Genomic DNA, 24499 nt, shown 5'->3' with positions numbered 1-24499 from the left:
AATGCTTTTATCATTTATTTACTTTTAATTGGAAAAATTCCAAAACAGAGAAACTGAATTGGGAGAAAGTTTTATGTTGATTTGCTCAATTTGTTTTGGCTTATAACAGCTGATGCATCAGTGATGTTTTATTCTCCTTGTCACACACACTCAGGTAAAGCCATTACTCCATCATTACATGATTGTCTTAGGCCATTGACTTTTAAATATTTTCCATCCTGACATACAAAGCTGATGCTATCCTTGTGTTTTGCTAATATATCTTTCTGTCTGCCCCACTGCAACTTTATACCTCTCTTATTCATTTCCTCCATCGTCACTGAACAGGGCTCTGAAACAAAACCAACATCTCATTGTCAGTGTTACATATAAGTTCACGGATTCATCAGTATCAGAACGACAACTTCAACTACAAGATTATATCAAACATACAAATAAATACATAAAGCACAGCTTAAAGGAACTGTATAAAAGAAATGTATTTCAATTGATCATAAAATGACCCTTATATGTCACCAGACATAAAAAAAATAATGTTAATTTCAAAAACTTATATCACTGACAGCAGTAGTCCGGCCAGGATATTGTCATTTAAAAGTTGTTGTTGCAGCCCTCAACTGATGTTGATGTTGACATGTGTTGTGTGGGCCTGAAGCTCCACCCTCCTACCGATCTACCAATCACAAAGTCAGTAGTGTTTCGGCATTCGGGTTGCCAGATCTGCTCTAGTTACCACAGCTGCAGATACAAACGTTCCTGCTGGAATCTGCAGCCTATCTGGCAACCTCGAGTCAGGGAGGAGGGGGAGAGGGGATGGTGTTTGCACCAGTGTTTGTTTGCACAAGTGTTTGTACCAGTTTTGGCCACAATCTTACATACACTTCCTTTAATGTCTTTGATATATATATGTAGCGTGTTCATACTTACTTAAGCACATAATATTTCCTCTCCATTGGCCTTGTTCACAGGTCAAGTATTTGGAGTCGGGCTCTTCCAGCGTGTATGTTTCTAAACAGCTGTATTCAACTCTCTCCCCTGAACTGTATTTAACTTCTGTCATTTTCGTTGGCTTTGCAAAGTTCACATATGGTGGTGGTCCACACATTTCTGAAGGCAAAGCAAAGGTGTGTTTTTTTTATTTTTAGACAACCAAGACAACTAAAGCTTAAATGTTAACTTTAAAGCTACACTGTGTAACTTTTTTAGTTTATTCTTAGCTACAAACACTTAGTTCTTTCAAAAATATATGTGCTCATTAATGTATATTTACTTTTTTCAAGTAATAAAGTATTCTCGTAAGTTTATAATATGCCATTGAAAATACATACGGGTGAGGGGTTTTTAGAGTTTTAACACTTGATGGCACCGTGTCGAATGTGAAGAGGGAGATTGCCATGTTAATCTTGGACTAAATCTGCCACCGTATGAGTTAAAACGAAATCACAATTGAGAGGAACAGAAACTATTATTCACTGGATGGTCATATACCTTTACACCGCTAGATGGGGGAAAATATCACACAGTGTAGCTTTAATGCCGTTATAGAAACAGCACTGGGAATGGGCTGAATGTGCAATAGAATTATAATATATTGCCCCGTAGAAACTTGAAGGGTTTATAAGAATATACTGGATATCAACATTTTAATTGTGTTAGGTTATTAGGCCCTGCATGAAATCACTCAACTTAGCCACATTTATTAAAGAGGAGCTTCACACGTCAATAAGAAGCAAATGATTATATACTGTATATAGGCCCGTTTGTGTGCAAGCATAGGGCCATTTCCGTTGTGTTGTGCACGTGGGCCTGTAAATTTGCATGTTCGCATACACTTTCCAAAATTGTTAAACTATAATTTCAAACCCTAACACAACAATTTATAAGATAACAATTTGCTACATCTCTAATAGGATACTGAAATGTATTCTGAATAAAAAAATAAATAAAAAAATATCAAAACAATTCGATCCTAAACACTAGTCTTTCTATGTCATTACCATCTATAAAAGGGTGAAACTCTCATAATTGTGTACTGTAATGTAAACATGGACCATGTAACATAAACTGCAGTAAATCTTAAAGAGTAAAGAGTGAAAACCTTTGCTAGTGTTATGGAAGAATGGTTTGATTTGAAACATGTATGAAGGGATTTGGTATATTTAGTTTATTTTAAATGTAAAATGTACTAATCAAGTTAATTAAATTGTTAGAAGAGTCTGAAGAGTTTTGAAAAAAAAAATGATATAAGTATTGAGAAATGTGTCCAATCAATTGTAAAAAAAAATATGATTCCATCAAACTTACAAATTACTCTGGGTTCGGGCCAAGTTCGAGCTTGAATCCCTCCCCCTGGACAGCACGCCAAATACGCATTTATATTACTCTATATAATTATATGTAAGTGTGAACTCGTGAAATACATAAAGCAGAAAAGCGTATATACAGTCTTGTTCAAAATAATAACAGTACAATGTGACTAACCACAATAATCAAGGTTTTTAGTATATTTTTTATTGCTACGTGGCAAACAAGTTACCAGTAGGTTCAGTAGATTGTCAGAAAACAAATGAGACCCAGCATTCATGATGTGCACGCTCTTAAGGCTGTGCAATTGGGCAATTAGTTGAAAGGGGTGTGTTCAAAAAAATAGCAGTGTCTACCTTTGACTGTACAAACTCAAAACTATTTTGTACAAACATTTTTTTTTCTTCTGGGATTTAGCAATCCTGTGAATCACTAAACTAATATTTAGTTGTATGACCACAGTTTTTTAAAACTGCTTGACATCTGTGTGGCATGGAGTCAACCAACTTGTGGCACCTCTCAGCTGTTATTCCACTCCATGATTCTTTAACAACATTCCACAATTCATTCACATTTCTTGGTTTTGCTTCAGAAACAGCATTTTTGATATCACCCCACAAGTTCTCAATTGGATTAAGGTCTGGAGATTGGGCTGGCCACTCCATAACATTAATTTTGTTGGTTTGGAACCAAGACTTTGCCCGTTTACTAGTGTGTTTTGGGTCATTGTCTTGTTGAAACAACCGTTTCAAGGGCATGTCCTCTTCAGCATAGGGCAACATGACCTCTTCAAGTATTTTAACATATGCAAACTGATCCATGATCCCTGGTATGCGATAAATAGGCCCATCACCATAGTAGGAGAAACATGCCCATATCATGATGCTTGCACCTCCATGCTTCACTGTCTTCACTGTGTACTGTGGCTTGAATTCAGAGTTTGGGGGTCGTCTCACAAACTGCCTGTGGCCCTTGGACCCAAAAAGAACAATTTTACTCTCATCAGTCCACAAAATGTTCCTTCATTTCTCTTTAGGCCAGTTGATGTGTTCTTTGGCAAATTGTAACCTCTTCTGCACATGGCTTTTTTTTTAACAGAGGGACTTTGCGGGGGATTCTTGAAAATAGATTAGCTTCACACAGACGTCTTCTAACTGTCACAGTACTTACAGGTAACTCCAGACTGTCTTTGATCATCCTGGGGTGATCATTGGCTGGGCCTTTGCCATTCTGGTTATTCTTCTATCCATTTTGATGATTGTCTTCCGTTTTCTTCCACGTCTCTCTGGTTTTGCTCTCCATTTTAAGGCATTGGAGATCATTTTAGCTGAACAGCCTATCATTTTTTGCACCTCTTTATAGGTTTTCCCCTCTCTAATCAACTTTTTAATCAAAGTACGCTGTTCTTCTGAACAATGTCTTGAACGACCATTTTCCTCAGCTTTCAAATGCATGTTCAACAAGTGTTGGCTTTATCCTTAAATAGGGGCCACCTGATTCACACCTGTTTCTTCACAAAATTGATGACCTCAGTGATTGAATGCCACACTGCTATTTTTTTGAACACACCCCTTTCAACTAATTCAACTAATTGCCCAATTGCACAGCCTTAAGAGCGTGCATATCATGAATGCTGGGTCTCATTTGTTTTCTGAGAATCTACTGAACCTACTGGTAACTTGTTTGCCACGTAGCAATAAAAAAATATACGAAAAACCTTGATTATTCTGGTTAGTCACATTGTACTGCTATTATTTTGAACAATACTGTATTTGTGTGTGTGTGTGTGTGTGTGTGTGCGTGCGTGCGTGCGTACGTGCGTGTGTGCGTGTGTGCGTGTGTGTGTGTGTGTGTGATGTAGCATATTCATACTTACTTAAACACTTAATATTTCCTCTCCATTGGCCTTGTTCACAGGTCAAGTAGTTGGAGTCGGGCTCTTCCAGCTTGTATGTTTCTAAGCAGCTGTATTCAAATCTCTCCCCTGAACGGTATTCATTTTTTGTCTTTTTTGTTTTTTGTGCAAAGTCCACGTTTGGCGGTGGTCCACACATTTCTGAGGGCAAAGCAAAGTTATTTATTTTGTATTTTTTTAGACAACTAAGACAACCAAGAAAATTTACTATTGATAATTCTTAATATCAGCCACATGCTTTTTTATGGCCTTAAACCACAGAACACATTATTTATTTAATACATATTATTAATATGATCATTTGTGGTAATTTTTCTAAAATCCTTTAAAAAGACTTTTTGTATTGAAGAGATCAGGGTTGGATTTTTCTTTATAATACATAACAAGTACATCTAAATTAGACTTTCTATGCTGCTTCTATGCTAGTTTTTTTCCGAGCCAAAGTTGAGTATTTGCTGATATATGTGCAATTAGACTGAGTAAACCCAGCCTGATCTTCTGGCGATTTGATTTCGCCCTGCAGCTCAGACTGGAAACTGGTACATTCATTTCTACTGCATCTGTTACACTTTTGCGTGAAACAGTCACAGGCTGGCTATCCACCTGGCAAGCTTTTGGTGGGTTTAACACGATAACGGATAGAGAAACGATAGGTTGTTGCCTGTTGATCATTCGAATAATGCTTGTTTATCACGCCTCTTGTGCAGTAGACAATACAGAGCAGACTCCGCAGACCAATGTTCAATCTTAAATTGAGCTTGGTCTGGTGATAGCCAGACAAATGTGCAATAGTGATGCTTGCAAACACTGCTGATAAAACTCAACTAATTAAGCATGATACCTTAATTCCTACACATTTATGAATGGGATGTGCCATTGTCCATTTGAAAAGCAGATGATTTTGCTCTCTCCTTGCAAATTCCTTTCCTATCAAAAGTAAAATTTCTCATATCTGTAACATGTAACTTACATACCAGTGCATTGCTGTATGCCTGTCCAAACAGTCTGGTGATTACAGGAGATTTGTACAGGCTGCTCTGGTTCAAACCCAGGATGACATTTATATTGTATTCTTGAATAGATTTGGTATTTTGGTCTCCACTCCCCCACAATATCTGCATTTGCGATGTTTGGTGCTGCACACATTTTTACTGTAAAACAAAATATATCCATCATACTAATTTGAATTCATATTATATGCTCAAATTGTAAGATTTAATATCAGAACATACCAGTACACAGTGGTTTTGGTGTCCATCCGTCTCGTGTGCATGTGGCCTCTGTCGCAGTTTCTTCATAATCAGACATGCAAGAGTAATATTTTGTTGCTCCAAATTTCATATCTCCTATGAAGTAAGACTGCGGCCTAGACACATGCTGGTCATGTGGAACCTCACATTTAATTTCTGAAACAAGATTCACATTATTTTAATAATATGCAGTAAATTCAGTTCCTAATCGAGAAGTGTTTCTCTGTAATCTTACCCTCACACACAGGATCAGAATCCCACTCCCCTTCATCTTTGCATTTAAATGATTTGGTGGTTTCTTTTGTAAAAACATACCAGTATCTTTCAGAGCAGGTGATCTCGACGCTTTCTCCAGCTCTGAAAACAGTTTTACCCTCTGGTTTGATCTTTTCTATTCCAACTGTGGTTGACTTAAGTTCACAAGTTCCTTCTTTACAAGACATAATTAAGTAGAAATAAGGATAAGAAGAGATGAAGCATCAAAATTGTGTGAAACTGGGTTTGCATGCTTCGTCTTTTGCAAGAAAACAAATGATTCTGAGAAGTTTATATATATATAGTATATAAATATTTATAAATATTACATGTAACGCTTAGCCGCGTCACACACTTCACACCTTCATACCGAATCGCAGGACAATGAACTAACAACATCTCAAATACAAAGGATACTCCAGCCTGTGACAGCGTGGTAAGTCATTATTAATTATGTTTCGTTAGACAAGTACGCGTGATCAGTAAACGATCTGTAACAATGCAATACTATCACATATAAAAAATATAATTTTTACTCATATAAGTGTATTGAATGGTGCAATAAACTTATATGAATAAAAAATACTCATATAAGGTTCCGTGTTCCTCAAATAAAGATTCATATGGTCATGAATCATGATTCGGATCGTGTGTCAAACTGCCAAACTGCTGAAATCTTGTGATATTGGCAATACGAATCACGAATCAATCTGCTGATTTACTACCGTTTTTACCATTCTTTATTTGAGGGGGGGGGAAAGACATACTTACAGGTCCTTCTCAAAAAATTAGCATAATGTGATAAAGTTCATTATTTGTAATGATAAAAATTAAACTTTCATATATTTTAGATTCATTTCACACCAACTGATATATTTCAGGTGTTTTATTTTTTTAATACTGATGATTTTGGCACACAGCTTATGAAAACCCAAAATTCCTATCTCAAAAAAACAACAACAACAACAACGGCATATCATGAAAAGGTTCTCTAAACGAGCTATTAACCTAATCATCTGAATCAACTAATTAACTCTAAACACCTGTAAAAAATTCTTGAGGCTTTTAAAAACTCCCAGCCTGGTTCATTACTCAAAACCGCAATCATGGGTAAGACTGCCGACCTGACTGCTGTCCAGAAGGCCATCATCAACACCCTCAAGCAAGAGGGTAAGACACAGAAAGAAATTTCTGAACGAATAGGCTGTTCCCAGAGTACTGTATCAAGGCACCACAGTGGGAAATCTGTGGGAAGGAAAAAGTGTGGCAAAAAAACGCTGCACAACTAGAAGAGGTGACCAGACCCTGAGGAAGATTGTGGAGAAGGACCAATTCCAGACCTTTGGGGACCTGCGGAAGCAGTGGACTGAGTCTGGAGTAGAAACAGTCAGAGCCACCGTGCACAGGCGTGTGCAGGAAATGGGCTACAGGTGCCGCATTTCCCAGGTCAAGCCACTTTTGGGCTACAGAGAAGCAGCACTGGACTGTTGCTCAGTGGTCCAAAGTACTTTTTTTCGGATGAAAGCAAATTTTTTATGTCATTCGGAAATCAAGGTGCCAGAGTCTGGAGGAAGACTGGGGAGAAGGAAATGCCAAAATGCCTGAAGTCCAGTGTCAAGGTCCCACAGTCAGTGATGGTCTGGGGTGCCATGTTAGCTGCTGGTGTTGGTCAACTGTGGGCAAGTTCGGGCAGGGTCAATGCAGCTAGCTATCAGGAGATTTTGGAGCACTTCATACTTCCATCTGCTGAAAAGCTTAATGGAGATGAAGATTTGTTTTTTCAGCATGACCTGGCACCTGGTCACAGTGCCAAAACCACTGGTAAATAGTTTACTGACCATGGTATTACTGTGCTCAATTGGCCTGCCAACTCTCCTGACCTGAACCCCATAGAGAATCTGTGGGATATTGTGAAGAGAAAGTTGAGAGACGCAAGACCCAACACTCTGGATGAGCTTAAGGCCGCTATCAAAGCATCCTGGGCCTCCATAACACCTCAGCAGTGCCACAGGCTGATCGCCTCCATGCCACGCCGCATTGAAGCAGTCAGTTCTGCAAAAGGATTCCCGACCAAGTATTGAGTGCATAACTGAACATAATTATTTGAAGATTGACTTTTTTTGTTAATTTTTTTTTTTTTCTTTTATTGGTCAGATGAAATATGCTACATTTTTGAGATAGGAATTTTGGGTTCCCTTTCAGTTGGTCACGTTCGATGTATGTCGGACTTAGACCAATGAATTGGGATCACTTCTGGAAGCCTCTATCAGCTTCGAGATAGAGAAAACGGGCCAATGAATATTGGCATGTGTGCTTTGCATATCGCACCCCGCCCGCTGCGTGGGTCTAAAATGGAAGCGATCACCACACACTGTTGTCATTCACTTCGGAGCCGAACGCCGTTGATGAAGCATCTGACTGCCCGCTATCTAGCAAGAGAGAGAGAGAAAACGTGTGCTGGGGGAAATTGCTTTTGTGTTGGCCAGACGGCACAAGACAGTGCGGCTGCAATCACTGCTGCTGAGAGAGCTGCTGTTTTGACAGCAAACTGGGCAAATTGCACTTCACACACACACACACACACACACACACACACACACACACACACACACACACACACACACACACACACACACACACACACACACACACACACACACACACACACACACACACAGTTGATTCGGTGGTTGTGTTCCTTTTTCTGTTGAGAGCAGAAAACAGGCTGCACACAAAACCTGCTTATTCTGCCGCGGTCAATCCCTGGGTGCTTCAACACCTAAAAGAGCAATTTTTCCTCACAAAAAGAGCTACACTTCAAAGAGCCTTTTCAGGATGTCTTTCCACCCGTGCGTTTCTGTATGCGGTCATTCCCTGTCGCCTGCTGACGGTCACAAGCGCTGTTTCACATGCCTGGGCTTAGTGCGCACTGAGGCGGCGTTTGTGGATAGTTTGTATTCTCACTGCGGGAACATGACTATCTCGGTGCTTAGGTCGAGACTCGCCTACCTCCGGGAAGGTGGAGTCCCCCTACCCATAGCTCGATTTAGGTCTATTCCTGCCCAGCAGAATAGATCTACTTTGAGGGATGGCCGGGGTGACCTGAGGAGTACGGTTAGGTCAAACCCGTCGAGTGAGCCTCCGCGGGACCCTAATCCCTCACAAGCGCCGCAACCGGAGGTCCTCAGGAAGCACCACCGGTTGCGGCGCTTGTGAGGGATTAGGGTCCCGCGGAGGCTTTTGGGGCACCCGCGGACGAGCAGATGTCGATCGCTGCATCGGAGGGGGAGTTTCAGTCCTCTGGGGATGAAGATTCGGCTGTACTGCCTCCCTCTGGCCTTTCTTCCCAGAGGTGCATGAGGAGCTGACTAGGTCGTGGAGAGCACCGTTTAGCGCCCGTGGGCTCCCACCGGTGGAGCGGGCCGTTGCGATGCAACTGTGTCCAACGTCCGCCTCTAGCTGGCGTGGGGACCCGAAGCTCCCATCCAGGGCCTGTAGGTTCTCTTCCGGTCTGACCGCGAAGGCCTATAGGTCCTGTGCCAGGCTGCATCCGCCTTGCATACCATGGCGCTGCTGCAGGTGCACCAAGCACAGGCGCTCATGCACTAAAGCCCTGCATGACGGCAAAAGGCTACAGAATATTTTGTTCTGTATTGACAGGTTTAATATTTCAAAATCGATAATTATGTTGTTTTTTATTATTACAATTAGGCCTATATCTGCATTTATGTTAACCTACAGACTTTCAAACATGAAAATGTCATTTTTATTAATATGCATTTGTGTCAAAATGACATATAAACATCTTTTCCTATTACATTTCGCCTGGAAACGCTTCCAACACGCTCGCGTGTAGCGTGAAAATGGGCGTATCTTCTATTTAAAGCATGCACGCGTTTTCCGCGCGGCTCAGACCGACGCAGGCCGTAGGCTATACAAGCTCTAACCGGTTAACATGGGAGCCAAAATAAAAACGGATACGCCACGCAGCCGAGACACTCACGACACGCTTGCAGTGTGTCCCCGGCGTTATGGCCTTTTCACAACTGGTTCCTTCATTCGTTTTCTCTGACCAGGTATATATCTGATTGCGAAATGACCAGGAGTAGTCCCGAGATTCTTTCGAGACGTAGCCTATTTAATTCCGATCACTAAACAAACCAATTCAGAAGGATGAAAGCATTTCAGACGAAACCGGACAAATGTAAATGTAGCCTATCTGGTTGTTTAAACCACATGTATAAATTGTACTCCTGGCAAACGGTTAAAAAATAAACGTGCGAGAGCGTGTTATGGGCTATATGTTGTAGTCAGAGATATGATGGTGCTGCAACACTCATCTTCAATAAAAATGAATGAGACTAAATGATCTTACCAGTGCTCTTAGGTCGCGCTCTCTCTTATGTGGTCTTTGAATTTGAAATGAGCTGCTGAATAAAAAGCATCTAATCTTATGCTTTCGTTGCTGTAAACGCCGTTAAATGAGCATATACCACTGGAATTGAAGATTGGATTTATATTCATTTTGCATTTTGCGTAGGTGTAAGGTAGGCTATAAGGCAACCTGCATGTTCTTTTTTTAATTTTTTTTAATTTTTTTAGATTGTTTAGCTCCGTTTGCGAGAGCCGCGAGCAGAATCAGCCTGCCTCAGCTCGTCAAAAATGCCTTTTACTGTGGTGGTAATAGTAGGCGAAATTATCTACCATTGTGATGCTTGAAGTGTTTTATATCTATGTATTTTATTATAGGCAAGACAAGTCAAGAGTTGATTTGAGAGACTAAATCGATTAAATATGCAGTTTACTCACTGTCGGCCGCTGGCCGCTTGGTCATCACTTAAAAAAAATAAAACTTTAATTTAACAAACAAAAAAATGCTCTAAACATTTTTCTAAATTAACTTAATAAAGAAATGAAACGAAATATAACCACTTTGACATTAAAAACAAAACAGAACTATTTTAATGGCTGCAACAATGTAAAAAAAAAAAAAAAAAAAAAAACACGGGAGAAACACTGGGAAAAACACCAGTCGGACTCGGGCAGAGAATTTTGATAAGCTGTCCGACCCTGAGACGGGCCACACAGAGATGGAGGATCCTGCCCGACAGGAAGTGGCAGCAGCACCACTTCCTCCCCCCGGAGGAGGGCCGGGGGGCTCCTTTGTGACAATTACATCTGTCCCGTCACTGGCCTCGTGGCCAGTGGTACCCAAAACTTCACAAAAAGAGCAGTTTCCAAAATCTCTGGGTGCCAAGAGAGCAAGCTTGGCGGTGTGCGACGCTTCCATGCCTTGCCACACTCAGGCGCCTCTCCAATCGCCAGCAGGGGGCGTGCGGGACGCCCACACGCGGCCTCCCCACTGTACTGCGCCCCCTCAGTGGAAGCAGGTAGGTGTTGCCACGCGCACGTAAACCCCACCATGGGCCACCGTCCGGGTCGGGTCCTTGCATGCCACCACGCTGCCCCGCTGCGGGTACGTCTGTGGTGCCGTTGGTCCCGCTGGTGCAGTCGCTGGGGGCCTGGCTAGCGCTCCCCACCCCGTCCCGCTGGCTCATCTGCACTATCAGACTCGGCTATGCGATTCAGTTCGCCCGGCGTCCCCCCAAGTTCAGGGGCGTTCACTTCACCTTGAACTGCTTGAATTCGTTCAAACGCAGGACGGCGGTCCCACTGAAACAATTTTTAAGAGGCTCCTGAGGCATATGGCATCCGTAGCTGTGGTGACGCCGCTCGGATTGCTCCATATGAGACCGCTTCAACGCTGGCTACACGACCGAGTCCCGAAGTGGGCGTGGCACAGCGGATCCCTCCGTGTCCCAGTTACACCAAGATGCCGTCAAACCTTCAGCCCGTGGTCGGACCCTGGGTTTCTACGGGCGGGGGTGCCCCTAGAACAGGTGTCCAGGCATGCGATTGTCTCCACGGATGCCTCATCCACCGGCTGGGGTGCCACGTACAACGGGCTTGCAGTTTCAGGTCTGTGGACGGGGCCTCAACTGCAATGGCACATCAACTGCCTAGACTGCCTAGTTGTTAGCAGTTCGTCTTGCCCTGAGCTGCTTCAAGACGCCGCTCCAGGGCAAGCACGTTCTGGTCCGTACGGACAGCACTCCGGCCATAGGGTACATCAACAAACAGGGTGGTTTATGCTCCCGACGCATGTCACAACTCGCCCGCCACCTCCTGTTATGGAGTCAGAAGTATCTGAAGTCACTTCGTGCCACTCACATTGCAGGCCTGCTCAATCGTGCGGCCGACGAGCTCTCACGACAGCCAGCTCTCACGCACAGGTAGACCTGTTTGTCGCCCCGGACACGGCCCACTGCCAGTTCTTTTATTCCCTGAACGAGGGGACCCTCGGCACGGATGCACTGGCACAGCTGGCCTACGCAAATATGCGTTTCCCCCAGTGAGCCTTCTTGCACAGACTCTGTGCAAGGTCAGGGAGGGAGGACGAGGAGCAGGTCCTGTTGGTGGCGCCATACTGGCCAAACAGGACATGATTCCCGGAACTAGTGCTCCTTGCGACAGCACCTCCTTGGCCCATTCCTCTGAGGAAGGACCTCCTGACTCAGAGACGGGGCACCTGGGGACCTGCAAGCATTTTCGGTCGACGAATTGTACCTGAAATTCGGGCCGGACTACTCTCACGTAATCCTGGGACCCCTGCCTGGATACGTGCCCAAGGTTGCCCAAGGTGGTGAACCTGCAAGCGCTGCCTTCAGAAGAGGCAGACCCAGCCCTGGCTTTTATCTGTCCTGTCCGAGCACTTCAGACGTATGTGGACAGAACGCAAAGCTTTAGGACCTCAGAGCAGCTCTTCGTCTGTTACGGAGGACAGCAGAAGGGAAAGGCTGTTTCCAAGCAGAGGATGGCCCACTGGATAGTGGATGCCATTGTCTTGGCTTATGAGTCACAAGACGTGCCCTGCCCGCTCGGGATTAGAGCCCACTCCACCAGGGGTGTAACCTCTTCCTGTGCGCTGGCTCTTGGCGCCTCACTGACAGATATTTGTAGAGCTGCGGGTTAAATGGACTGCATTTATATAGCGCTTTTATCCAAAGCGCTTTACATTTTGCCTCACATTCACCCATTCATACACCGACGGCGATGTCAGCCATGTAAGGCGCCATCCAGCTCGTCGGGAGCAGCTGGGGTTAGGTGTCTTGCTCATGGACACTTCGACACTTGGTCAAGTGGAACCGGGGATCGAACCACCAACCTTCTGGTTTGTAGACAACCTACATGAACCACTGAGCCACTGCCGCCCCTGCGGGTTGGGCTACACACAACACGTTCGCTAGATTTTATAGCCTACGTGTAGAACCGGTATCTTCCCGTTCTCATAGTCGGTAGCACCGAAGTGCCCGTTCTAGTGTCGGCTTGCTGCGCCACTCCCTTCCTCATGGAACGGATACGTGCACTTATATGCTCCAGTCGAGTTCCCCAGAATGGCGAACCCTGTCGAGTCCTCCGCAACCTGCGGCAGTCAGGCGTGGCGGAGCGTCTGACGCCAGGTCTAACACTCGTATGCAGTGTGGAACTTGTGTTAGGCTGGGTTTCTATATGTAGTGACCCCCACGGCGGTCCCATATGTGTATGGGACGAGCCCTTGTCTTTCCCTTGACAGAGCCCGCTCTGCCGTCTCAGTGCGGTGACTGTCCCCCGCCCAACAGGGCCGGAGCCACCCCTGGGACTCCCGTATGTAGTTCTGCCCACGGCCAGTCCATACGTGTAATTTCCACACGTTATCTCCTTTGGGGGAGTGTGGCTTCCGCAGCGGCCTCCAGGGGCACGCTTTCCCAGCGTTATCCAATAGTCCACTGTTTGGGTCTTGTGGGATGGCAGTGGTACTCTCCCTGCAGGAAATTCCCCGCCCACTGAGACGGGGTCCGAGGGACTCCGGCAGGGCACTGGAAGTGGTAGTAACTGTGGCGTTTTCCATAAGGATTCCAATTCATCGGTCTAAGTCCGACGTACGTCGAACGTGACCGACTGAAAGGGAACGTCTCGGTTATGTATGGTAACCTTGTTCCCTGAAGGAGGGAACGGAGACGTATGTCCTGTTGCCACAGTTGCTGTACCATCACTGCAGTTCGAGCCACGGTTCGGCTCCTCAGTGAAAAACAACAGTGCGCGGTGATCGCTTCCGCTTTATACACGTGCGGCGGGGCGGGGTGCGATATGCAAAGCACACACGCCAGTGTTCATTGGCCCGCTTTCTATATCTCGAAGCTGATAGGGGCTCCCAGAAGTGATCCCAATTCGTCGGTTTAAGTCTGAAGTACATCTCTGTTCCCTCCTTCAGGGAACGAGGGTTACCATACGTAACCGAGACGTTTTCATGAGCTGTCAGTATCAGCTCAAAATCATCAGTATTAAAACAATAAAAGACCTGAAATATTTCAGTTAGTGTGCAATGAATCTAAAATATATGAAAGTAAAATTTTTATCATTACATTATGGAAAATAATGAACTTTATGGTAATTTTTTTAGAAGGACCTCTCTCTCTCTCTCTCTCTCTCTCTCTCTCTCTCTCTCTCTCTCTCTCTCTCTCTCTCTCTCTCTCTATATATATATATATATATATATATATATATATTTATATATATATATATATATATATATATATATATATATATATGTGTGTGTGTGTGTGTGTGTGTGTGTGTGTGATGTAGCGTATTCATACTTACTTAAACACTTAATTTTCCCTCTCCATTGGCCTTGTTCACAGGTCAAGTATTTGGAGTCGGGCTCTTCCAGCATGTATGTTTTTAAGCAGCTGTATTCAACTCTCTCTCCTGAACTGTATTCATTTTTTGTCATTTTTTTGTTTTTTGCAAAGTCTACATTTGGCGGTGGTCCACACATTTCTGAAGGCAAAGCAAAGTTATTATTAATATTTTTTTTAGACAACTAAGACAACCAAGAAAATGTGATATTGATTAATCTTAATATGAGCCACATGCTTTTTTATGGCCTTAAACCACAGAACACATTATTTATGTAATGCATATTATGCTAACACTTTATTTTAAGGGTCCAGAAAAATGCACTAGTTAAGCATTAATTAATGATTAACTTGTTCACAATTAAGCATTAGTTAAGCACAAACACACACGTAATTAATTATTAATTTAATATTAATTATGCATTAGTTAAATTAGTAATTAATTATTTGTTTGTTCACAATTATGCACTAGTTAAGCATGGACAAAATAGTAATTAATTAATAACTTAACATAATAGAAAGGGCATATTAGCCATTATTTACAACTTAATAAGCCATATATTATTTTTGTGTAGTGATGTAATTATATTATGTGCCATTCTGTTAAGTTAACTGATCAAAAAGCTAGTAGTTATGTTTAATTACTGCTGATTTTGCCATTATAAATGGCTAAAATAGTGTAATAAAGCAGTTCTTATTGTTTAGCAGTTATGTGTATTTTTATGTAAAGTGTGGTTCTACATGAATCTAATACGTACAACATTAAAAGCAATAAACATGCTGCTGCATACTCAGTTCAAAGAATTTACATTAAACAAACTACACCTTAAAACCCTAAAATGAATAAGATTTCTGTAATCATTTAACAATTATTTATCATGTAAGACTTATTTTGCTTGCCATGGGACACAATGCCAAGTACACCAAAACGCAACATAAATTCACAAAAGACACTAATATAATTCGTTCGGTGTAATCCACATCTTTGGAATCCATACGAGGAACTTCTTTATCCAGCGTTCTTCATCTTTCTCTTCAATAGCGACCGTAAACAAATACCGCGCTCGTTGGGAATTCAAACATTGCGCTTTACGTTTTACGGCAACTTACCACAGATTCAGTGATCCATGGATAATGACATGCAGCCAGGAATCGACATTTTTATGGACCTGATTTCGATGATTATTTATAACTGATCAGTCATCACATTTTTCGAGTGAATCCTGCTTGTGGAGTGGATCATCCACTGTGGATGGGTCAGTGTATTGAAGCGTGTATGTGGCCGCTTGTCACGAATGGAAAACAAAAGTTTTATTCAAATTCTAAATATATTATAGACCTATTAATAAAAAAATAAATAATAATTATATAGCCCAGACATTGTGCAAAGAATGCTCCCTTTATAATCACTAAAAGCTGTCACTCATTCAATAAACGCAATCTCATATATTTCCGCAGTGAAGCTGGTATACAATGAATCTCTTATTTTCACGATGTGTGCACTTACATAGACACGCGTGTTAACTGAACTCAGCACCCGTGAGTGGATTCCAAGTTCAACACCTGTGATTGGTCAGCTGCGTTGTAGATATCTACAAACATGTCTGTGATTGGCTACATTACTCACCGAGGCGAGGCGAAAACACGTTGGAAATGTAATTATTTCACGAGTGCAAATACAGATACACACTGGGTCATTTGCTAGCTCCTTTTCACTAATAATATGCTATTATTACGAATTCCTATGGAGGATTACAGATCCTAGACAAGCAGTTATGGGCAGCGTTTCCCTCTTAAAGCACAGAAGCTGCAGCAGGTTGGTGGTTTGAGTGAGAAAATTGCACGCTATTATTAAGTCCATCTCAAGCTCAGAACAGTGATGTCCATTGGGTCCGTGGACAAGCCTCCCCCTACCCCCCTTCTGGCGCCGGGCCTGGTTTTGTGTGTTTTCGCTGCATTCGTGCTGTAAACCAGTGCTGCCTCTCAGTCTTTCTGCAACTCAGCGGGGCGTAATCACAGTTGCTCCAGCTGACGGTGACGTCACGTGCATTCCCTCTATAGTGATGCTTGCAAACACTGCTAATAAAACTCAACTAATTAAGCATGATACCTTAATTCCTACACATTTATGAATGGGATGTGCCATTGTCCATTTAAAAAGCAGATGATTTTGCTCTCTCCTTGCTAATTCCTTTCCTATCAAAAGTAAAAGTTCTCATATCTGTAACATGTAACTTACATACCAGTGCATTGCTGTATGCCTGTCCAAACAGTCTGGTGATTACAGGTGATTTGTACAGGCTGCTTTGGTTCAAACCCAGGATGACATTTATATTGTATTCTTGAATAGATTTGGTATTTTGGTCTCCACTCCCCCACAATATCTGCATTTGCAATGTTTGGTGCTGCACACATTTTTACTGTAAAAAAAAAAAAAATCCATCATACTAATTTGAATTCATATTATATGCTCAAATTGTAAGATTTAATATCAGAACATACCAGTACACAGTGGTTTTGGTGTCCATCCGTCTCGTGTGCATGTGGCCACTGCTGCGGTTTCTTCATAATCAGACATGCAAGAGTAATATTTTGTTGCTCCCAATTTCATATCTCCTATGAAGTAAGACTGCGGCCTAGACACATGCTGGTCATGTGGAACCTCACATTTAATTTCTGAAACAAGATTCACATTATTTTAATAACATGCAGTAAATTCAGTTCCTAATCGAGAAGTGTTTCTCTGTAATCTTACCCTCACACACAGGATCAGAATCCCACTCCCCTTCATCTTTGCATTTAAATGATTTGGTGGTTTCTTTTGTAAAAAAATACCAGTATCTTTCAGAGCAGGTGATCTCGACGCTTTCTCCAGCTCTGAAAACAGTTTTACCCTCTGGTTTGATCTTTTCTATTCCAACTGTGGTAGACTTAAGTTCACAAGTTACTTCTGTACAAGACATAATTAAGTAGAAATAAGGATAAGAAGAGATGAAGCATCAAAATTGTGTGAAACTGGGTTTGCATGCTTCGTCTTTTGCAAGAAAACAAATGATTCTGAGAAATAATTTAAAAGTATTTATAAATATTACATGTATTACATTATCTATTTTGAGAACTTTTAGATGTATTTACTAAACTGTTATTTGAAAATTAAGCTAGTGGCAAGTAGTAAGTAGTTATTAGCTTTTAATTTTAAAGTTGCCAAATAGTAACGCTTAGCCGCGTCACACACTTCACACCTTCATACCGAATCGCAGGACAATGAACTAACAACATCTCAAATACAAAGGATACTCCAGCCTGTGACAGCGTGGTAAGTCATTGTTAATTATGTTTCGTTAGACAAGTACGCGTGATCAGTAAACGATCTGTAACAATCCAATACTATCACATAAAAAAATATAATTTTTACTCTGAATGGTGCAATAAACTTATATGAATAAAAAGTTCTCATATAAGGTTCCATGTTCCTCAAATAAATATTCAATTGGTCATTAATCATGATTCGGATCGTGTGTTAAACTGCTGAAATCACTTGATATTGGCGATACGAATCACAAATCAATCTGCTGATTCATAACCATTTGAATCTTTATTTGAGGTTTGAAAACAAACGCGGAAGAGAAGACGATGCTGAATGAGTCGTATGTTTTGTTATTTTTGGACCAAAATGGATTGTTGATGCTTCAAAAGAGTCTAACTAACCAACTGATGTCACATATGGACTACTTTGATGATTTTTTCATTACCTTCTGGACGTGGACAGCAAGTGGGCATACACTTACATTCAAAGGACAGAAAGCCTTCAGACTAAATCTAACATATGTTAAACTGTGCTCCAAGGACGAAGGGAGGTCTTACGGGTGTGGAACGACATTTTGGTGAGTCATTAATGAAAGAAATTTCGGTAACATTTTAGAATAATGGTCCGTTATTAATAGATAACTATGCAGGAAGTAATGCAGGACTAATGAGTAGCACTACATTAACACTTCAGCTACTACTATTAACTGATATAGAAACAAGCTGAACTAATCAGTAAGTAACATCGAATTTAGGAGATAGTTCCTTATTAAGTAATCAATAATTAATGACTGAGATTAGCCTCATTAGTAACTATTAACTAACTGACCAATTATTACATTATTGTGTGTCTGACATGATATTCTTTACTCTGAATAAAATCATAAAATGCAAAAACACTCAGTTTCAGTGTATCGCATGTCAATCTTGAGTACTTATAGAGTGGTATTGCATCCTTCATATCTCCGAAAAGTCTTTAGTTTTATTTTATTTCCGGAAAAAAACGAGCGCCTGGAGGCGCATCGTGTGGGCGGAGCTAAAGAATGACGAGCGCGCAAAGCGATGGCGTCCTCAAGCGTGGAGAAACACTTGCTATCGATCTCAGCTAATACAGATAATGATCCGGAGGCTGAAATAAATTGAACAGGAGAAACAGCAACAGCAGGACGTCTGTCTCTGTGGTATGTACTGTATTTTGTGGCCTGTCAACATTTGTGTGTCTTTACTCGCAGTTTATGAGGACATGATTCGGTTTATGGACTATTGTATGCGACTAAACCTTAGCAGTAGAAAGCAAAATGGTTTTGCACGTCAGACTAGTGTAACGTTATACATAGAACAACAATGGAGTCCGTTAGCGCATTTGAATGATGAAGCACGCGATCGTGCTGTTTACTGATGTTTACTCATGCGACGATAACCAACAGCACAGACATTTGAAGCAGTTTTACTCACCGGCTGCTTCCAAAGCAGGACCGAACCTTTATCGCTGGGACCGCTCCGTCAAAAACACACTTCTTGGAGTGTGGAGATCCACTTGAAACGATGTTGTGAAGCTTCCCGTCATTTCTGCGTTCAAATCGGTTCAAATGCAGCGCTGCCTTCCCGGAATGCTGTGCTGAAGCGTTGAAGTCGCTTGATGTCAAAGTGGAGGAATGAAGTGAACGCGGCGCGGCGTGGAATAACCGACATAAGTGTTCACGGACGACTGGATATGTACCTGAGAGCAGTGTTTATGGGCGTGCATTTCCTCTCTCGCTCTAGTCACACGCGCGCGCGCACCCTACCGGGAGAAGAGCCCGTACGGCCCAAACAAGGACCTTCCGCTCTTATTAACGTCAAGCCGAGCCATACTCGAAAAAAACTCTCCGAAACTTGTGAGAAACCAGAAGGAGTATTTTTGAAACAGAAATACTCCATCAAACGTCCAACATTAGTTTTTGAAACTTTGTCTATGTTTAGGATGAGAATCCAAGTCTTTAACAGTGTAAAAAGCTCAGTATGCATGAAACACATCTCAGACATGTTAATGTTGTGATTAGTAATTAATTAGTAATTCTTTAAAATATTTCCTTTTCACCTATTAGTTATTTAGTGACGCCAGTCTCATTCAGTAATTATTAATTACCTAATAGGGAACTATCTTAGTCCTGAATTCAATATAACTTACTGATTAGTTCAGCTTGTTTCAATATCAGTTTACAGTAGTAGCTGAAGTGTTAATGTAGTGCTACTCTTTAGTCCGGCATTACTTCCTGCATAGTTATCTATTAATAACAGACCATTATTCTAAAGTGTTACCGAAATTTCATTTTTTGGGTGAACTAACCCTTTAACTTGTGCTTAATTAGATATTTTGTTTTTACATTTCCAATTTTTTTAATTTAATACATTTTCGTTGTGTGTTTTCCAAGTTAGGCTACACGGTTTTTCGCAAAATGAAATACACAGTATATATGGATAGAATGATTTTAGTATTATTTCCCATATAATTTGTTTATTATGTAAAAAGACTGGTGCATTACCATCACATTCTGGCTTCAGAGTCCATCCATATTTAGAGCATATGGGGATCCCTTCTCTAAGCTTGAACCCTTTAACACATCTGTATTTTAATCTGGCATCTTTCTGGTATTCTTGCATTTTCTCAACAATATAACCATTTTTTATATCAGGTGCTGTGCATGTTATATCTGTGTGAAAATCCAGGGAAAGAGGAATAGTTAAATTGGTGCATTGAATAAAGTGCAGAAATCATTGGGTGAAGAAAATTAAACAATGGAATGAACCTTTGCATGTTGGAACAGGGTCACTCCATTGGCCCGTTTCTGTACAGTGAATTTCACTACTTCCGTCTATTTTTTTATCAGTAGATACACACTTAAAGTGAATAGCATCACCATAAATGGCCTCTTCTGTGTTGCCTATTGCAGTCACACCTCCATCAGTGTGAATGGCTGGACATTTCAAAGCTAGGAAATAAAGAAAGAAAGAAATCAAGAAAACAAATACCTTTGTTTCCCCTGAATAATGGGTAACACTTTAGATTAATAAACTGCCATTAATTGGTAACTATGCAGAAAGTAAGAAGTAGTACTACATTAACACTTCAACTACTACTATTTAACTAATATGTAATGGAACATTCCAAACAATATTCAAAAGGAACTGCAAATTGTATTTGCAATTGCGTTTTTATGTGCATATGTTGTGACACAATGGAAACATAAAACATAAATGATGTTCAATTTTGTTTGGATTTTCTTTTCTGTGTATGTAACATGTCTGCCAAATTTCAAACGGCACAATAAATTATCTTGATGAGTTAAAATCAGAGAATCTGTAGAAACATGACATGATGTGAGTGGTGTTTTGTCTATCTGACTCTGTGCTCAATCCAGGTAATAAAAAAAGTAAAAAAAATATTACATTAGTAGGGAAATCAATGTTCATGTTTGTATCGTAGAAGGATGCTCTAAATTCTGCTTCATTTCAGTAAATTTATTCAACATTATTTTGTGAAATGTATTTTTATTTATTTATTATTATTAACTTTATTTTGACATCAAAACATTTCCAGACATACACATGCTGGGTTCCACAGATGTATCTTAATTTCTTTTTGACTTGCTTGCAAACAGAGCAGTCTTCTTTTAGTTTCTTTTCTTGTTTGATTGGCAGGCGATAAATCCTTAAGGTTTTTGGCTTTGTTTTTTTATGCAAAAAATGAACGTGTTTACTGGATATTTCTCACCGTTTTCCTTACAGTAAAGAAAACGGTGCTTTGTTTTCCACCACTTGAGGGCGGGGCATACTTTCCGAATATCAATAAACCCTGCCCTCAAGACTGATTGACAGTCGACTGTGTTAGGCATCAGAAATTCAAGTGAAAAGGGGCTTGCGATTCCATTTCCATTTTGTTAAGGTTGGAGCAGGATGCGGAGGAAGTGAAATAGCAAATGGGTGATTTTCTATTGCAGAGTCATAACTCGTACGACATTGGAAACAGACTTTGCGGTTCCATTTGAAATTTGGCGGACATGTTACATACATGTAAAATAAAATGCAATTGCAAATCATGCGTTTGTGTTTCCATTATGTCACAACTTATGCGTGCACAAATAGAAAATGCAATCGCAAAAAACTATTTGCAGTTCCTTTTAAATAACAAAATTAGTAGTTAAGGCCTAAGATAGTTCCTTGTTAGGTAATCAATAATTACTGAATGAGATTGGCCTCATTAATAACTATAAACTAAATATAAAAAAATTATAAAGGATTACCAATTAATAACCACAACACTATCGTGTGTCTGAGATGTAATGACTCGTCTATTCTTATCTTTTTTTTATATATATATAATTTACATACATGCATCGCTTATTACATTATAATGATCCAAATCACTAGTAGAAGAGTGACTGGTAACAAGAGTAATTAATGATGCATTTTATGACCACATTCGGAGGCCAATCTCATGCAGTATTTATTGATTACTAGAATTTACCTTTGTCCTAAATGATATATTTCTTACTGATTAATGTTAATGTTGTACTACTCATTTGTCCTGCATTACTTCATGTATAGTTACTAATGATGGACCATTATTCTAAAGTGTTACTGAATGATGTAGCTCATGTCACTATCAGAAGTATATGATGGAGAAAAACGAGAGAAAAAAGGGAAAATAGTGACTTTCAAGAAAGCTTACCCTCACAGACAGGGAGAGTATTATCCCATCCTTGAGCTCTGCAGGTACGCTGATTGATTCTGCTTGTCATTTCAAACCTGTGAACATAATTTTTTCAAATTTTTTACAAGTACAAATAGATACAAATACAGTCCATACATTTGAATAAAAAGCATAAAGCTCATTTACCCTTTGTTGCAAGTATACAACACTGTTGCTCCAAAAACGAACTCCGATCCCACTTTAAGTTTAAAATCCCCATTTTCTATGTCCCCTGGGTGACTACATTTTTTCTCTGCAGAAATCAAACAAGTTTTACTCTGCATAATGAAATTGATTTAATAACCAAAAAAATGTATGTGGTCATCATATTGTCGATTTTCTCACTTGCACATGGTCGCTCAGAGACGGTCTTCCATGTTCCTTTTTCACACTTTAATTTATACATGCCAGTAAAACCGGTCATGCAGGTCACTTTCACTGTTTCACTATCACCGTATGAAGCTTTCGCAACTGGCATTATGTTTTCATAGGTAATGTTCTTTTGAAGACATTCTGAGGACAAACAAACATACACAAAGACGTAACTGTCATGTTGTATTTAAGTCAATACAATCTGGATGAAATAGACATTCAAATAAAAAAATAAAAAAATCACTTGCCTTGACATTGGGCACAATTTAAGGAAAACAGCCAAAAGACGAAGCCGAAGAGTTTTGCTGAAACTGTCATTTTGGGTTCAATTCACAAGTGCCGTTTCTGGTCTGTCTCTGATACTCTTGCCTGCTCAGAGATCAAGTAAAAAGTCAAAAAAGATGTTTTTTCTTACACCATAACAATTTTTGCACAAGCAATATTTCCTGTAAAGGAAAAGAAAAAAACCTTATCTGATGCAGCATATGTTTTTGTCATGTAGACATACCAAAAGATAAGTTACATTAGAGAAGTCAAACTTCTTGAGTCACATTTATGAAACATATGAACGGGAAGCAAAGGGCAGGTTACAAAATAATTAACATCTGAACATCTGAAGCTTAATCCTGTTCATATTTTTCACTGGCCCATGCTTGAATTAAATCATAAATGGCATTATGTGGTGAATGAATCTGTCCCATAGAGAATTAGAAATTGGTAAGATTGAAGGAGATTCTTTTGATCTTTTAAACATTGCAATAGTACAGTCATTGCTAAATGTATCTGTAACTGCCATTGCAAAATGTGTCTAGAATTGTGTGTAGAATTGAGCAATCTATTAAAAAAACCTTCCAGAAGAAGAGTTTGACCCTGAAAGTATTCGACTGACGGAGCTTAAATTGTTGTTTCTTGACCTAGATGATCCTCCTTATCTTATCACTGGGAGAAAAAAAGTTGGAAATGTAACGACTGGATGTCATTTACTTACTGGACTTTTGTTAAACGCAATAGTCTTTATTTTGCAAATAGTGGTTATAACATATTCTTGGTACATTCAATGAATATGTTCAAAACTGAAGCATCTTAAAACTTTTTTTAAATACTGATTATGTCCATAAATGTCAAACTAAATATAATAAAGTCGTTTTGTTTTCTGAGATTTGTTTCTGTTCCAAGAATGTCTGAATAATAAAAACCCTGACTTATATTTTATTTCATAGCAATAAGCATAACTTAAAAATCAAAATTAAATCATAAAAGTATCTGGCTTAAGTAACCTACATGGTTGTAACCCCCATGGAAAGTCACCTCAAATAGCAGATATGACTCAATTGTCCAAAATACTTTAAATATTTTAGATAGTCTTGACGCTGCTCTGCTGCTCTTTATTACATACCACTCTGTTTGTTTTTAGGATGACAGAAGTTTTAAAAGTTACATTTTTAGACTGGTCTGTGTCACAAGCTAAGTTAAGTGACGGATTAGAAATTACATGGAAATAAAACCAACCTGTCCTCCAAATTTTTTTGACTCTATAGGTCGTTTTTCAATGTTATTTACATGACTAGTTCTGTCTTAAAACTCTAGATTGCGCAGGCTAATTGGTAGGATAATTGGTCAAATTTGC

General features: G+C 40.3%; 1 protein-coding gene across 3 annotated transcripts; it reads right to left on the bottom strand.

The window, feature by feature from the left end:
* On the bottom strand, positions 1-23255 carry LOC137055691 (complement factor H-like). Of its 3 annotated transcripts, none has more exons than XM_067429572.1 (16): positions 23121-23255; positions 22846-23013; positions 22648-22753; positions 22480-22556; positions 20558-20740; positions 20294-20461; positions 17218-17412; positions 16965-17138; positions 16706-16882; positions 14425-14604; positions 5705-5899; positions 5452-5625; positions 5194-5370; positions 4181-4360; positions 928-1107; positions 1-331 (listed from the first exon to the last, which is right to left on the bottom strand). In XM_067429572.1, exons 1-16 carry the CDS (start codon positions 23188-23190, stop codon positions 141-143), a joined length of 2595 nt encoding a protein of 864 aa, XP_067285673.1. In that variant the 5' UTR covers positions 23191-23255; the 3' UTR covers positions 1-140. The 3 variants fall into 3 exon arrangements, with proteins under 3 accessions (XP_067285673.1, XP_067285674.1, XP_067285675.1); XM_067429573.1 differs by having other exon boundaries at positions 5705-5896; XM_067429574.1 differs by lacking the exon at positions 5705-5899.
* Between the last annotated feature and the right edge of the window lie 1244 nt (positions 23256-24499).

The sequence above is a fragment of the Pseudorasbora parva genome, chromosome 21, assembly GCF_024679245.1.
Source record: "Pseudorasbora parva isolate DD20220531a chromosome 21, ASM2467924v1, whole genome shotgun sequence".
In the NCBI taxonomy this organism is placed as follows: domain Eukaryota; kingdom Metazoa; phylum Chordata; class Actinopteri; order Cypriniformes; family Gobionidae; genus Pseudorasbora; species Pseudorasbora parva.
Note: the sequence above shows the minus strand (reverse complement) of the source record. Positions and strands in the feature narration are given on the sequence as shown.